Raw genomic sequence first — 16,556 nt, forward strand, 5'->3', positions numbered from 1 at the left:
GCTAGCTTGTGAAAGCAGCTGATGGGGCTGTACCCTGCAGAGCCCCAGAGGCAGAGATGTCCAAGGCCTTGGGAGCCCACCCTTTGCATGAGTGTTGCCTGGATGTGAGACATGGGATCAAAGGAGATTATTTTAGAGTTTTAAGATTTAATGACTGCCCTGCTGGGTTTCAGACTTACACGGGGCCTATAGGCCCTTTGTTTTCACTGATTTCTCCCTTTTGGAATGGGTATATTTACTCAGTGCCTGTACCCTCATTGTAACTTGGAAGTAACTAGTTTTTGATTTTACAGGCTCATAGGTGGAAGACACTCGCCTGTTTCAGATGAGACTCTGGACTGTGGACCTCTGAGTAAGGATGAAATGAGTCGAGACTTAGGACTGTTGAAAATGGGGGATTATATCTTGCAATGTGAGAAGGTCATGAAATTTGGGAGAAGCCAGGTATGGTACAGGATAATATGGTTTGGATTTGTGTCCCCACCCAAATCTCATCTTGAATTGTAATCTTCTGAATTGGAGGAGGGCCTGGTGGGAAGTGATCTGATCGTGGGGTGGATTTCTCCCTTGCTGTTCTCATGATAGTGAGTGAGTTCTCACAAGATTTGGTTGTTTAAAAGTGTGTTCCACTTCTCCCCTCATTCTCTCTTACTCCTTCTCTAGCCATTTAAGACTTGACTCCTTCTTTGCTTTCTGCCATGACTGTAAATTCCCTGAGGCCCCCTCACCCCCTCCAGCCCCAGCCATGCTGCTTCTATAGCCTGCAGAACTGTGAGTCAATTAAGACTCTTTTCTTTATAAATTACCCAGTCTCAGGTAGTTCTTAATATCGATGTGAGAATAGACGACTATAGTGCCTAAGCCTTCAACTGACCCTCTGGGCATAGCAGCTGTAGCTATAAGGAACAACCAGAAGGGCGTTCCTTAGCCTTACGCTTTCAGGGGCAAAGGGAAGGCCACTTGCCTGATATGGATCCTCCCTTTACTAACAGGCCTGTGACAGAACCAAAGCCATTCTTTCTGCAATGAGAGCTCAATGGATTAAAAGTATAAATTCCTGGAAAAGCTTACATAGGTGTTCAAAGGATAAATAATGAGATGCCAGAGGTAGGAAGTTTAAAAGCAGGAAGACACTGTAGGAGAGGGTGGTGATGCCACTGAGGGGGAAGGAAGAAGACATCCTCACAGACTCTGCAATCTGGCCTCTGGCCTTGGCTGACCTCCAACTGCCCAGGACAAGTCAAAGCCCTCATTTCCTTCCCTGTCATGCACATCTGCACTTTAGGGTACAAATAACTGTCCCCAAGGCAATGTGGCACTGAAAGAATAAATAAATGTCAAGTTTCAAGAAAGGTCACTAGAAAGAAGCAAATGCTATCAATGACACATTTAATTTATTATGATTCAAACCCACAAAATATTTCTGGCCTGGGATTGTAAATGTTTCTAATTGCTTCACTTGAGCTTTCCCCAAATTGTCTATGCCCCCTGGGCAGTATTCAGCATGGGTACAATCTGGCATCTTTGCATTTTATAGAGAGGATGGAGATGACGTTAAGAGATGGAGGAAGAAGACCCAGCATGAGGTGAATGAGTGTTTCACTGAACCCAAAGGGTGCTGTTCTGCAAAGGACATTGCAGCACTCCATTTCCTGTGATTCTGCTCTCATAGGTTTCTCAGATTTTTTTTAATTAAAAAAAATTATTGTAGCATAAGGATATTAAAAAGTTGGTTATAAAACCTGTTTACAAAAGCTAAATTAAAATGTCAGGCTAAAACTGTTGAAATGGAGAGCTTTTGATGATGCTCCCTTTGATGTTCACATTTCTTTGCAATGGAATTACCTGATTTGGGTGATGCAAAAAGATGGAGAAAGGAGGAAAGAACTCTCTCACAAAGATATATAGTATACCCTTCCTGACCTTGAGTACATCTACTGGAAGATAGATTGTAAACAAGGTTTATAAAACACTGAATGACTAAATGTATGTTTCAAATACCCAGGTTAATTTGGTCTTAGATTAAAATTCCTCTCATGAGACTTAAACTGTTCATGTTTAAATTCATTTTATATCTATTCATGTCAATAAACTATATTAAATGAGAATATATTTTAAATGGGACTGCTATCATTAACACTGATTAAACCAGAAGGAATTATATATATGTATTTTTGATGTGAAAATCCTATAATTAGATGAATTCTAGATGCCAGTTTTCAATTCCATCCCTAAGCTTATAAAGAAATCCAATGAAGTCAATGCTTTCTACATAATATGTTTTCCAAGGAAGTATACGTCACCGACTGAAAAGAAAATCAGATAATTAGGAAAATTCCACTTTTCTGGGAAGGTTGCTCTGCTCAATTTCTCCCTTCCAACCACCAATTGAACTCCAGTTGCCTGAAAAATCCACCAGTAAAATATGACTGATTGCAGCAGAATTGGCTCTTTTCAAATGCAAATCCTTCAGGAAAGGATGAAATACATCATTCTGGCAATTAATGCTTCAAGGGTAATTCACCTATCAAATTGTTGGCTGCCACATCACATCCCCCCAACTGCTGGTCCTCAGTCACGGGACTCTCTTAACCTTTCTCTTTACCAGAGACTGGCTTAGAAGTGGGCATGGGATTTAATTTTGGTCAGTGCTATGGGAAGGAAAGCCCACTGGGGAATTCCCAAGTAGACTTCTCTAGAAGGTATGTGCACGCACGTGTGTATGATATAACCGGCTCTGTGTCAGCCCCTTTGAGAGAAAATGATGGGAGCAAGTTCAGGATAAAGCTACCACACTAAGGACGGCAGAGTGGAAAGATGGTGATGCTACTGAACAGCTGAATTATACAACCACAGACCTATTTCAGGACCCTTGTTATGTGAAATAATAAACAACAAATCTCCTAATTTGAGATAATACTTTCTCTTATTTTTACCCAAAGCAACTTGATACAATTCCGGCTATTCTGGATGTGTGAGGGGATGTGAGGAAGAGAACTATGGAAAGTATTGTTGACTGCCCACTCAATATCCACCACTACTACCTGTCCTAGGAAGCTATTTTCCTAAAGGAAAATATTGTTTGCATTTACTCGGAGAAGAAACATGTCAGTGGTTCAAATCTATCTCTCACAGGAAGCTTGTCTAGACCAACACAGCCTATGGTGGTCTGTTTTGTTTACTGTCTTTACCGTTTACTGTCTTTACTGTTCATATGGCATTTAATCTTATTCTGGATCTCATGTGGATGAGATATTTTAATTTTGTTTAATTACTTAACTTTTCCCCTTTCCAGTTTCACTTAAGGGACATCCTCATTGGGATTGCTCTCTTTTATTCCTTAAACAGATATAATGTCTTAAATTATAATTTATAGATCATGACCTGAAACAGGTTAGGCAGTTCTCAAGTTGTCTAGAAGTAAGAGTTTGCTTTCAAATTTGTTTTCATTTATCTGACACTTCTTGGTATTTTGTCATGATAAACAATAGATCAATGAATATTACAAAAATAAATTCCATTAGAATGACCATAGTATATGTTCAAACTATCAAAGGGCAATGATGAATGCATACAGGGGTCATAAAGACACAGGATGGTCATCCCCTGTAGTGCTGTGAGCCTTCAGGTTGGGGAGTATCTCATTATGTACCCTGTTTTATGCAGAGATTTTCAGCTCAGATCTTTTTTGATTTCCTGTGGTTTAGAGAGGATTCTGAACCATGGATACTTTTAGATCTTTGGGGGTTGATATGTATCACAAATATTACAAATCATAGCAAAATATCATGCTGTTTATCAGGAAACTTACAAAAATACTTCTAGTTGGTTGGTGTGCTTAAATATTAGAACTTATTCACCTAGACAAGTCAATTTAAAGTTTTTCCTTTTTTTTTTTCCTTTATGTGTTTATTGAGACAGGGGCTTGGCTCTGCTGCCCAAGCTGGAATGTAGTGGCACAATCATAGCTCACTGCAGACTTGAACTCTTGGGCTCAAGTGATCCTCCCACCTCAGCCTCCCTAGTAGCTGGGACTACAGGTGCGTGCCACTATATCCGGCTAATATTTTTGTTAAATTTATTGTAGACATGAGGTCTCCCTATGTTGCCTAGGCTGAGAATTTTTCTTATACTCTATTTTTCATATATTTTAACCTTAGCAAAGATATTCTTAGAAAAATGATTCAGCAACAATCATAGAACATGACTAACAGCACTAAAACAAATAAAAACTTATTTAACAGAAGAATGACCACCTAAAAATAGACTTCTAGAAAGCTAAGTACTGGATATCATTTATCTTATCATGTGAAATAAAGCATAAAAAATTAAAAGTATCAAAATGTTTTATTATCTCTTCAAGACAAAACAATACCTATCCTCAAAATAATGATACTACTAATAATGAAGTGAGGTCAATTTTAAAACTTTCTACTAGTTTTCACATTTCAGTAAAGAAGTATAATGATGTCTTTTATAAACATCTGGCACAAGGCTTAATTGTTACCTCTTTAAAGACTAAGCTGAATCCTGCCCTCTTTCACTGTATGGCCAAATCATGGGCATTAACGGGAGTACATGTGATACATCTTTATCTAAAGAAGATAGCCTGTGGATTACAGAAAGACTATGTATGATACATAAAAAGGCAATACTGAGAGAAAAGTTCTACAACACACTATATGATGCTTGTCCGGGACACGTTGTCTTACCTATATAGATTTTAACAGTCATTTCTCAAAGCCATTATAAGCAGATTTATCATACTTAGACTGATAGCTACTACTAGATTATCTTAGGTTTTATGTCTCTTTCTACCACTATTTTGGCAGTTAACATCAACAATTTCTTGACCCTAAACCACTTGAAAAGATGAACTGGGTCTTGAAATCTGAAAGGCATTATGATATAGTTTCAGAGACAGGAGACCTAAAGCAAGAGATGACTTTGCTTTCATTTCTGGTCACTTGTTTGTATAAGAAATTTAAGTGAAAAGCTATCTTGAACTTTTTTGAAGACATAGAATATTGTTGTATCACACCACTCTGGCCTGGAAATGAAAGCAAAGTAGACCCACGTATGGTAGGTACCCAGTCATAGGCTCTGGTGTCCAGGGACCATTCTAGTGGCAGCAGGTGGCTCCATGGGAGGCTGAGTCCCAGCTGTGGGCCTAAGCGTTTTCCAACTGTGCAGTTATGCTGTGAGAAGCATCAATCTCAGAAGCTTGTATCAGCAAAAGCTGATTTATCATTCATACTTCCTGTCTATCATGAGTTGGCAGGGAGGTTTTGTTCATGGTGAGAGAGGGAAAGAGAGCTGTGGATGGTCTTGCAGTGGCAATACGTATACATCACTGTCAGTCAAAACGCACTAGAGAGAATTAGTCATATGATTCTCACAGATGATAGGGACAAGCAGGTGCAATCCTATTAAGTGCCAGAATGGGTGAGCACTGGCAAAGTGTACTGACTTAACATACTATTTCTTGAAATAGTAAGATAAAATGATTACTTGGAAAACTATGAGCTTTATCTTAATAATTCCTGCCTACTTCCTTCCCCAAAGTTAGCAAATATACTAAATTTTGAATGATTACTTGTATTTTGTCTCTTGGTTCACAGCAGGTCTATGTAGAGTTAGACTCACTTGATTTCTATTTTTACCCAACTTCTCAGTTTTAAGTTAAAGTATCATCATAAAGAAAAGCAATTAATTGGTGTTGCAGACTAATCCATATGCCACCAAAATATGATAGAATGCAAATGAAACCTGTCTCCATATGCCTTCCTCATTTGTTATTCTCTTACCCTGGTTCTTCACAGACACGTTCTTTGTACATGCAGATCATCTCCTCTTCTTATTTATTATGCCAATACATTCTACTTTGTTGTATTTTTTAGCTGTTATTTTTAATCTAAGTTATATAAGTGTTAATAAAGTGAAATGGTCAATACAGTGAAATAGTGCTTCATATAACTGTTCTTTTTATGAAGAATAATTCCCACAATCCCACCCTCTACTTCTTGCTACCCAGAAATAACCATTTTCAATTCTTTTACCAGTTTTGTTTTTTCAACTCTATATCATTTTTGTATTTATGTATTGATCTAGTCTGAGACAAGGTCTTGCTCTGCACCCCAGGCTGGAATGCAGTGGCACAATCACCCAGACTCCAGTGATCCCTTTACCCCAGTCTCCTGAGTAGCTGGGAGTATAGCTGGCTAATTTAAAAAACCTTTTTTTTTTTTTTTTTTTTTTTTTTTAAATAAAGATAGGTCTCACTACATTGTTCAGGCTAGTCTCAAATTCCTGGACTCAAATGATGCTCCCAACCCAGCCTCCCAAAGTGTTGGGATTAGAGGCATGAGCCACCACAGCTGGCCTTTATCGCTAACTTATCTAGACACTGTTTGATTTCTCTTTAGAATTATTCAATTTCCCACTATGGAAGATGAAGATTCAGTTGTATTGACCACCATCACTTGCTCTGTCTTCTCCTCATGCAAGCACTTCATTCCTATGCCCCATCTTCTCAATGGGTATTGTGTGATTCTGATTAATTAATATTTGATAGGCTTACATTATAATGTCTACGTAAATTCTAATCCCAGCTCAGTTATAAGGTTTATCATAACTTTTCTTTCTTTTCCTACACATACTTTGTTTTCCTTTGGGGTTACCAATTATCCTTTTCTGGGGTTAGTTTAGCTTCTGTAAAGTTATCACCCAAACTCACACCTAGTTGTAGAAATCTCTCAATTTGTTAAAATACATTAGTCATTCTTCTTCTAATTTTATTTTGTTGAAGAAATCTTTCTGGAACCTTCCAACTTGCTCCAATCTGAGCTTGCGAATCCTCTCTGGGTCTGCTATTTAGCAGTGCCATAGTCTTGGGATCTCCCTACATTATCATTCTGGGCATCTTTTTGTTTTGCTTTGGATCCTCTATTTCCTAGTTCTCAGGTATTCCTCCTCCTTAGTTTATGTCCTTATTTTTGTACAGCATATTCTCCAGTGGATTCCCAGGGTGCATGAGAATAATTTTTTTGAATCTTTAATGTCTAAACATGGCTTGATTTTACCCTAAAAATTAACTACTAGTTTAGCCAGATGTTGAGTCTAAGTTAGAAGTAATTTTTTCTCAGAACTTTCAAAGTATTGCTCCATTATCTTGCTTCTGGTGTTGCTACTGAGAAGTCTGTTGCTATTCTAATTCCTCATTCTTTGTTAGAATCTTTCTTTTCTAACTCTACAAGTCAGTGAGATTCTTTTGTTCACATATTTCTGAACTTGTTCAGTAATACATCTGAGTGTAGGTTTGTTTTTTCTTATGTGGGTAATTCTATGGACTTTTACTATCTTAATAATCAGTTATTTTATTAATGGAAAAATTTCTTGAATTGTATTTTCGATACTTCTGTTCTCTGTTCACTCTGGAACTCCTAATTTTTAAAAAATTACTAGGCCAGCTCTCTAATTTTCTTATATTTTTCTCTTTTCTATTTGTTTTATATTCTATTCCAGGAGAGATTTCCTCAACTTTATCTTGCAATTCTTCCATTGAGTTTTACATTTTAGAAAAATGTATACATTAGAAAAATATAACATTTAGGGAACAAGAAAAAAACCTATTAAAATATGATTTTTGTTTTCTTGTTCTGGATAGCTTGTTTCTTCCCAATTGCTATTTTCTGTTTTTGTCTTTCAATATTAAATCCTCTCTTCAAGTATTTGGTAATCCTTGGCTGTCTTGTTCATATAAACTAGTATGAACTAAAAAGCTAAGAGGAAATTCTGTGTTTGAATGGAGCTTGTTAATGGTGGGGTCCACTATAAAGTAACTGGCTGGTTCCTCTGAGCCTAGGGTGAGTGTGTTTACAGTTGTGTGTGTGTGTCTTTTGCCTAGAGAAAACCCTTCCAAATCTCCTGCCTGAAGGGCTATCCAAACTGGTACTCTGGGGAGGACTGGGGTCTCAAATCTAGCATTTAGTATATTCATTACCCCTTTTCTAGTAGGGTGGTTCACATTGGAGTATACCTGATCTCTCAGGCCACAGACATTCTGTTGTACACTTTTCAGAGAACTAAATTTTTAGTCTTTTGCTAATGCAGGGAAGGGAATCTAATTCCTCTTTCAGAAGCTTCTGACCAGTTGTCATGTCTTCAGTTCTACCTTCATCCTCACTTGCAGCTCCTGAGCTTCTGGAGAATGTTACAATGTAAATCAAGCTGCTTCTTTTTTTATCTACTGGTGACTTAAGTTTCAGCTTTCTTAGGCTGCTTGTCACCTGTCATCTGTTTTCCAAGTAACAATATTTTATTGCTATTGTTTTCTCTTTTGTTTTCTTATTCTTTGAGGGTTTATCTTTAACTGCTCTTGTCCCTGCAGTGGAATTTTAGGAGGGAACAGAGCTAAATGCTTGCACTAAAGGTGCCATCTTTAAACTAAAGTTCCTCTCTGCTCTTTTATATAATATAGAATCACAGTTCCTACATGTTGAAGGGATCCCTAAGAGGGCATGCAGTAAACTCTTTCCTTTAGAGAGCAAACTTGTCTAGGTCACTTACGAATGGAGCTTGGAAGTTGTTTAATGTTGTTTAATTTGCAGATAAGGTGGTTAAAACACCGGAAGTTGAGTGTCTTGCCCTAAGACATACAAAGTCACAGATAAAGATTGTAAAATTCTATTTACTTTAAATAATTATCTCTCAAAGGTTTTATAGTTTGTTTTTCTAATTTAGGATAATTTCGGCTATAGCTAGATCCTTTTTCGTATTACCTTGGCATCCTCTTCTACTGGGCAGATGAGTTCTTACTAAGATATGAGGTATCAAACTACAGTCATGTGTCACATAATGATGTTTTAATAAATGACAGACCATATATATGATGGTAGTCCTATAAGACTAAAATGGAGCTAAAAAATTCTATTGTCTAGGGACATCACAGATGTCATATGTCATAGCACAATGCATCGTGTGTTTGTGGTGATGCAAACCTGTGCTGCCAGTCGTATGTAAGTATGGCACATAAATTATGTACAGCGAATAATAATAATAATAATAATAATAATAATAAATGACCATGTTACTGGCTTATGTCTTTACCATACTATACTCTTTATCATTATTTTATAATGTACTTCTAGTTATAAAAAAAAAAAAAAGAGTTAACGTTAAAACAGTGTCAGGCAGGTCGTTCAGCAAGTATTCTAGAAGAAAGCATTGTTACCACAGAATGACAGCTCTAGTGTCACTGCCCCCAAAGACCCTCCAGGGAGACCAAACATGGAGGTGGAAACAATGATACTGATGATCCTGACCCTGGTTAGGCCTAGCCTAATGTGCATGTCTCCGTTTTTAACAAAAAAGTTTGAAAAGTAAAATAAATAAAGAAATTTTAAAATAGAAAAAAGCTTATAGAAGAAATATTTTTGTACAGCTATAAAATGTATTTGTTTTGAGCTAAATGTTATTACAAGAGTCAAAACTTTAAAAAAATTAGAAGTTCATAAAGTAAAAAAGTTACAGTAGGGTAAACTTATTTTGAAGAATTATTTTTAAAATAAACTTAGTGTATCGTAAGTATACAATGTTTATCAAGTCTACAGTAATACACAATAATGTCCTAGGCCTTCACATTTATTCACTGCTCACTCACTGACTGGCCCAGTGCCACTTCCAAGCTTCATTCATAAGTGACCTAGACAGGTGTACCGTTTTTTTTTGTTTTTTTTGTTTTTCCCCTATATACCTTACTTTACCTTGTATTTTTCTGTATCTTTTATATGTTTAGATACAAAAATACTTACCATTGTGTTATAATCGCCTACAGTATTCAATACAGTACCATGCTATACAGGTTTGTAGCCTTGGAGTAACAGACTATACCATACAGCTTAGGTGTGTAGTGGGCGGTACCACCTAGTTTGTTTAAGTACACTCTATGATGTTTGCACTGTGATGAAATTGCCTAACAACGCATTCCTCAGAATGTATTTCTGTTTTTAAGCTATGCATAACTATTATAAAGTGTGGTTAAATGTGAAGTTGGCTTACCATAATTTCAGACACAACCAGGTTTTTAAAGCAGTGGATATGCCTTAGATTTTCCTTTAGAGAGATGTATATAAAAAATTTTAGAGGCAGGGCGCAGTGGCTCATGTCTGTAATCCCAGCACTTTGGGTGGCTGAGGCAGGTAGATCACTTGAGCCCAAGAGTTCCAGAGCAGCCTGGCCAATATGGCAACACCTAAAATGTATTTTTAGTCTTTACTAAAAATACACAAATTAGGCAGGCTTGGTGGCACACACCTGTAATCCCAACTTCTCTAGAGGCTGAGGCATGAGAATCGTTTAAACCCAAGAGGTGGAGGCTGCAGTGAGCTGATACTGTGAGACTCTGTCTCAAAAAAAAATAATAATTTTACAGAGCCTCAAATATAATTTAACTGTAGTTTGTATAGCTTTTTAAATGGTAAATCAATTATTTTTAATTTTCAAGAAATATTTAAAATGGAAAAAACAGCTTGGTTTGTTTCAAGTTCCATCAATTATTTGTTACATTTTATAAGAAAACACAGGCTTTGACAAAAAGGCATTTGCAGAGGGAAAAACGGACTGGGATTTGGGAAAGATTCAACTTATTTTAAAATTAGGCTACTTTTTTTTCCAGTGTAATACAGACTACAACCTTTAAATATTACTAATGTTTAATAATAAAATACTTTTGATAAAATAATTTCTTTTAGTCCATAAAAGTTTTGAGAGCTTTATAAAACTAGACACTAACAGAGCTTTCATAAATGCAGCTCTCTATAGAGGAAAATGAAGAATGAAGAGAAAACTGTCCTTAAATACTTACAGATTCTTTTCTGCCCATAGTTTTGCTGTGTGAGCGGGAACGAGAGATGTTGCTGAAAAAGGAATCTTTTTTAGTAGCAGATGTAGGTGGAGAGCCAGTGAATTCTCTTCCTCCAGGCAAACTCTCAATGCTTGGAGATGAACTGATGTTTTTAGAACTTTGCCCTGTAAGAAAAATTAAGTAGCAATAATGTAACACCAGAGTCTTTTACTAAGCTATTGAATCTACTGCTTTTAATAAATGATAATCAGTTATGATACCACTAGGTTGATATCATCAACAAGATGACACTATGAAGTATTAAAATGCATGCATTTTTATGTATCAAAATAGCCACTAGTTTTTTAAAAAACAGCAAAGTATCTACCAGTATAGTTTTCTCTGTTATTTATACTACAATTATCCAGGCATTGTGCACATAAAAAAAGAACTAAGAAAAAAAATCAAAATGTCAGTAAACAGTGGTTAAATGACTAGGTTTTCTTCACTAATGGAATCATCCCTTAATTATAGAAACCAGAATCTATTATACTGTACATTACATTAGCAAGATTAAAACATGCAAATCCTTGGCCAAAGTTTTTCAAAAGCGCATCTCTCCTCTTCCCTCTGGTATGGGAAGGTGTCACTGAGAATTCAGGAACATTAAGATTTTAGCAAAAATCTGAAGAAGGCGAAGTACCCGCTTTGCAGAAAATATGCAAGAACAGCAAGTCCTAAGGCCTTCGGTGCAGTGTTCAAGGAGATCACAAAGTGACTGGTATGGCTGGAGCTAAGAGTGAGGAGAAGGGTGAGAGAGGAGGTTTAAGAGCGAGCAGGAGGATCAGAACAGGGAGGGATTTGTAGATGACTGTGATTACTTTTACTCCGAGAAGGGAAGCTATGGGATGGCACGAGAGCATTTGAGGAGAAGAGTGACACGATTTGACTTAAATTTTAAAAGGATTACTCTGGCTATTGTTTTGAGAACAGAATCACAGTTGGAAAAAGCAAGGGTGAGTCCGGTGGAACAAAGGCAAAAGCAGAGGAGACAATTTTTGCTACAGCAAAAATGTAAGTACTCAGAATGGTCATAGCTTGATGGTGAGAGATGGTCACATTTTGGACAAAACTTACTGGATTTACTGATGAACCCACTAGAAGTATGAGAGAAAGAGAAGAGTCAAGTTTAACTTCCAATTTTTAGCCTAAGCAAGAAAAATGCTGGAGCCACTATTTATTGAGGTGAGGAAAGTGAAGGGAAGCAGGTTTTAGGAATAAGATCAGCAGTTCAGTTTTAGACCTGCTGAGTCTATGTGCCTAGTCAGATATCCAAGTAGAGATATCATATAAGCAGTGGGAAATGAGTCTAGATTTTAGGGAAGAGGTGTGAGTTAGAGATACAAATTTTGAAGTGAGTACCATAGAGACTGTATTTAAAGCCATGAGGTTATCAATGGAGAAGAGATAGAGAGAAAGGGATTTAGGCCCGTAGATTGGCCCCTTAGAAACGTTTGAGTTTAAAAGTCAGAGATATCACAAGAAGGCAGCAAAGCTGACCGAGAAGCAGCAGCCAGAGGTAGGAAGAAAATCAAGTAGATAATAATAGATATTGGATAGACTAACCTTCTCCAATCTTGGGTCAAAAGTTGTTACAATAGTTAGAATAGTAATTATCTACTCCCAATCCCTGAAAGTTCCTGATTGTCCCTGATTTCGAGACAATTTTATTATACTGAAGCTTCCTCTGTAGTAAACATCAGGGATTCAGGTTAAGTTTCTGTTCTCCCAGAGCACAGAAGCTAGGGGTAAGGAGGTAAATGATAAACCAGGAATGCTAACAAGAATGTCACCTTTCTTAGGAGAGAGCTATTACCTCTTCTGTAGATAGGAGACAGTCAAGCCACATTTCACAAGGAAATGTGGCAGGTTTGGAGGGCTGATATATCACTGTATAAGGAAATATTTCTGACTTCAAGAAAGATGGTTAGCCAATAGCCTCTTGCTGTTAGATTGCTCAGGATCTGCCTCAGGTTTTGAACTAGATCATGCCCTTCTCAGGGTGGTTCCTAGCTAGTGACTGGGAATAAAAGGTGTATCCATTTCCAGTCAACACAGGACTCCTCTAATAGGAAATCTTGGCTGCAGAGTTCCCCGCTGAGCTGGCAGAGACTTGTTAGGTCCGTATCATGGTCTGCTCCCATCCCTCTGCCCAACTCTAATGCCTCCTTTCTTTTCACATATGTTATTCCCCCAATAAACTTTCTGTACGTCTAATTCCATCTCAGGGTCTGCTTCCTGAAGAATCCAACCTGTAATGTAAGATATTGGAGCTAAGCCTTGAAGAACTCCTGAAGTTAGGAAAGAGTAGGGAAGAACAGGCCCCAAGGCCTAGGAGTATCCTATGCTTACTTCAGGGCCTAGAGTATGAACATTTCACCTAGGCCTTTATTTTTTCCCTTCTCTGCCTCCATGTTTGCCACTCACCACCAGGACTTTAGGCTTTAACTTCTCTGGGTTACCTTTTCATGGTAGTAATCTCAATAGCACAGGGTCCTAGAGTATTAGAAGTGAAAAAGATCCCAAGAACCATTTTCTTTTTAAAATTATCCCAATGATATGCAAATACACTTTCATTATGAATAAACTGTGAATATAACACTTCAGAGATATAATTCATATGTCATAACATTCACCTTTTAAAATAATATAAATCTGTGTTTTTTAAAGTACATTTACAGAGATGCATGACCACCACCATCTACTTTTAGAACAATTTAATCACCCAGAAAAGAAAACTCATGGCCATTAGTTATTCCCAATATTCCCTCTCTTCTCATAGTCCTTGGAATCACAATCTACTTCTGGCTCTATGAATTCTTCTTTTCTAGACATATCATATAAATGGAATAAAACTATACGTGGTCTTCTGTGACTGGCTTCTCTTGGGACAGTGCTTGAAAGTTCATCTGTGTTCTAGCATGTATTAGCACTTCATTACTTTATATTGCCAAATAATATTCCATTGTATGCGTATACCACATTTGGTTTATGTACTCATCAGCTGATGAACATTTAGCTTATACCTATTTTTGGCTATTATGAATAATGCTGCTGTAAACATTCCTGTATAAGATTTTATGTGGACATATGTTTCCCTTTGTCTCAGGTAGATATCTAGAAGTGGAACTGGTGGGTCAGTATGGCAACTCTGCATTTAGCATTTTCAGAAACTGCCACACTGTTTTCGAAAATGAGTACACCATTTTACATTTCCACCAGTACTGCATAAGGGTTCCAATTTCTCCACATGCTTGTCAACCCTTACTATCAGCTATCTTTTTATTTCAGCCATTCTAGTGGGTGTGAGATGGTATCTCATTGTGATTTTGATTTGCAATTTTCCAGTGACTCATGATGTTTAGCATGGTTTTCAGGTGCTTATTAGACACTCATTTTCTTCAGATAAATGTTTATTCACATCTTTTGCCCATTTAAAAAACTGGGGTATTTGCCATTTTATTTTTGAGTTTTAAGTGCTCTTCATATGTTCTCGGTACAAGTTCCGTATCAAATATATGATTTGCAAAAACTTCTTCTGTTATATGCATGTCTTTTCACTTTCTTAACGGGATCCTCTGAAGCCCAAAACTACTTAATTGGATGAAGTCTCATCTACTTATTTTTTCTTTTGTTGCTTGTGCTTATGGTGTCATATCTAAGAAATCATTCCCCAAACTGAGGTCATGAAGATTTACTCAAGTTTTCTTCTAAGAGTGTTATAACTCCTGCATTTAATTCTGTGACTTGAGTTAATTTTTGTACACAGTATGAAGTAGTAGCTCAAGTTCATTCTTTTGCATGTGGATATCTAGTTATCCCAGAACTATTTGCAAAAAAGACTACTCTTTCCACAAAAATAATCTTGGCACCTGTGGTGAATATCAACTTAACATTATCTCAACTGTACTCCATTTACATATGATGATCTTTATGTCAGTATCACATTGTTTTGATTAAAATACTATATAACAAGTTTTGAAATCAAGACATGTGAGTTCTCCAGCTTTGTTTGTTCTCTTTCAAGATTGTTTTGGCTACTGGAGGTGCTTTGGATTTCCATATGAATTTTAGGATCAGTTTGCCAATTTCTCCAAAAAATACATCTGGGATTTTGATAGGGATTACAGTGAATATAAAAGAGAATTAAACGGACATCTCATTCTTCAGATTTTCCTTTTCAGTTTTTGGCTAGCCTATGATTTTCCTGTTAAATTTTTGGCTAGCATGTTGTTTTCTCCAACTGGTAATGCTGCCTTAGGCAGCTGTGATGTTTAATATTAAATTCCTACTATTTCAATATACACTTGTAGATCAATTTGGTAGCACTGCCATATTAACAACATAAGACTTATGAAATATAAAGTTACATTATCTTTTATATTTACCTACACAGCTACCTTTATTGGAACTCTTTTCCTTTGTGTGGATTTGAATTGATGTCTAGTGTCCTTTCATTTCAGCCTGAAGGACTTCCTTTATTATGCCATATAGGGCAGGCTTACTAGCATTGAATATGCTCAATTTCTGTTTATCTGTAATTGTTTGAATTTCTCTTTCCTTTCTGAAGAAGAGTTTTATTGGATACATAAGAGAATTCTAGACTGACCAGCTTTTCATCACTTTAAATATGTCATTCCATGCTTTCTGGCCTCTCTGGTTTTTGATGAGAAGTCAGCTGTCAATCTTACTGAGGAACTCTTGTATATCATGAATTGTTTTTCTCTTGCTGCTTTCAAGACTCTCTTTGTTGTTAGCTTTTGACAGTCTGACTATGATGTGTCCAGGTGTAGATCTCTTCAAGTTTATCCTGCTTGGAGTTAATTGAGCTTCTTTGAGGTATATACTAATGCTTTTCCAAAAAATTGTGAAATATTTCAGCCAGCATTTCTTCAAATATTCCATCTGCCCCTCTCTTTTTCTTCTTTCCTTCCGAGGCTCTCACTATCTGTATGTTAGGCTCTCTTCATTTTTCTTCATTCTTTGTCTTTTTGTTCCTCTGACTGGATAATTTTAGTTGACATATATTCCAAGTTCTGATTCTTTGTCAGTTCAAATCTGCTGTTGAGACCCTGAAATAACTTTTACAATTTCAGTTGCTGTATTTTTCGACTTCCGAGTATCTTTTTAATCCTCTTTTTATAAAGTCCCTATCTTTTTACTGATATTCTCTATTTAATGAGACACTATTCTCATTCATTCCTTTAGTTCTTTAGATAAGGTTTCTTGTAGTTCTTTTACATATTTACAGTAGCTGACTTAAAGTCTTTTAAGTCCAACGTCCAGGCTTCCTCTGAGAGAGTCTGTATTGACTGCTGTTTCCCCTTTGTGTGGGCCATACTTTCCTGTGTTTTTTTTTTTCATGCCTTATTTTTATTGAAAACTGGACATTTTAATAGCGAGAGATTCCATCTCAAAACATATATATAATGTGGTAACTCTGGGAATCAGATCCCATTCCACTGTCTGAACTTGTTTTTCTTGCTCTTCTGTGAAGTCTATATTCTTTGTTGTGTGTGGTCATGGAAGTTTCTGCCTGGTTAGCTTAGTGGTCCATAAAGAGGCAGATTTCCTTTCACTAAATGCCTTGAACCAATAATTTTGTTAGCCTTTGCCAGGGGCTCTTCATGTGTGTTGTGACAGCAGACAGTTT

General features: G+C 36.8%; 1 protein-coding gene across 13 annotated transcripts in view; it reads right to left on the bottom strand.

The window, feature by feature from the left end:
* Positions 1-16,556, bottom strand: part of TBC1D5 (TBC1 domain family member 5) — a 584,223-nt gene that overhangs the window by 80,538 nt on the left and 487,129 nt on the right. For all 13 annotated transcript variants that reach the window (XM_074405700.1, XM_074405701.1, XM_074405702.1 and 10 more), the window contains one exon: positions 10,865-11,028. In XM_074405700.1, coding sequence (XP_074261801.1) covers positions 10,865-11,028 — 164 coding nt within the window. The remainder of the gene's footprint in view (positions 1-10,864; positions 11,029-16,556) is intronic.

This window comes from Saimiri boliviensis, chromosome 9, assembly GCF_048565385.1.
Source record: "Saimiri boliviensis isolate mSaiBol1 chromosome 9, mSaiBol1.pri, whole genome shotgun sequence".
Lineage (NCBI taxonomy): Eukaryota > Metazoa > Chordata > Mammalia > Primates > Cebidae > Saimiri > Saimiri boliviensis.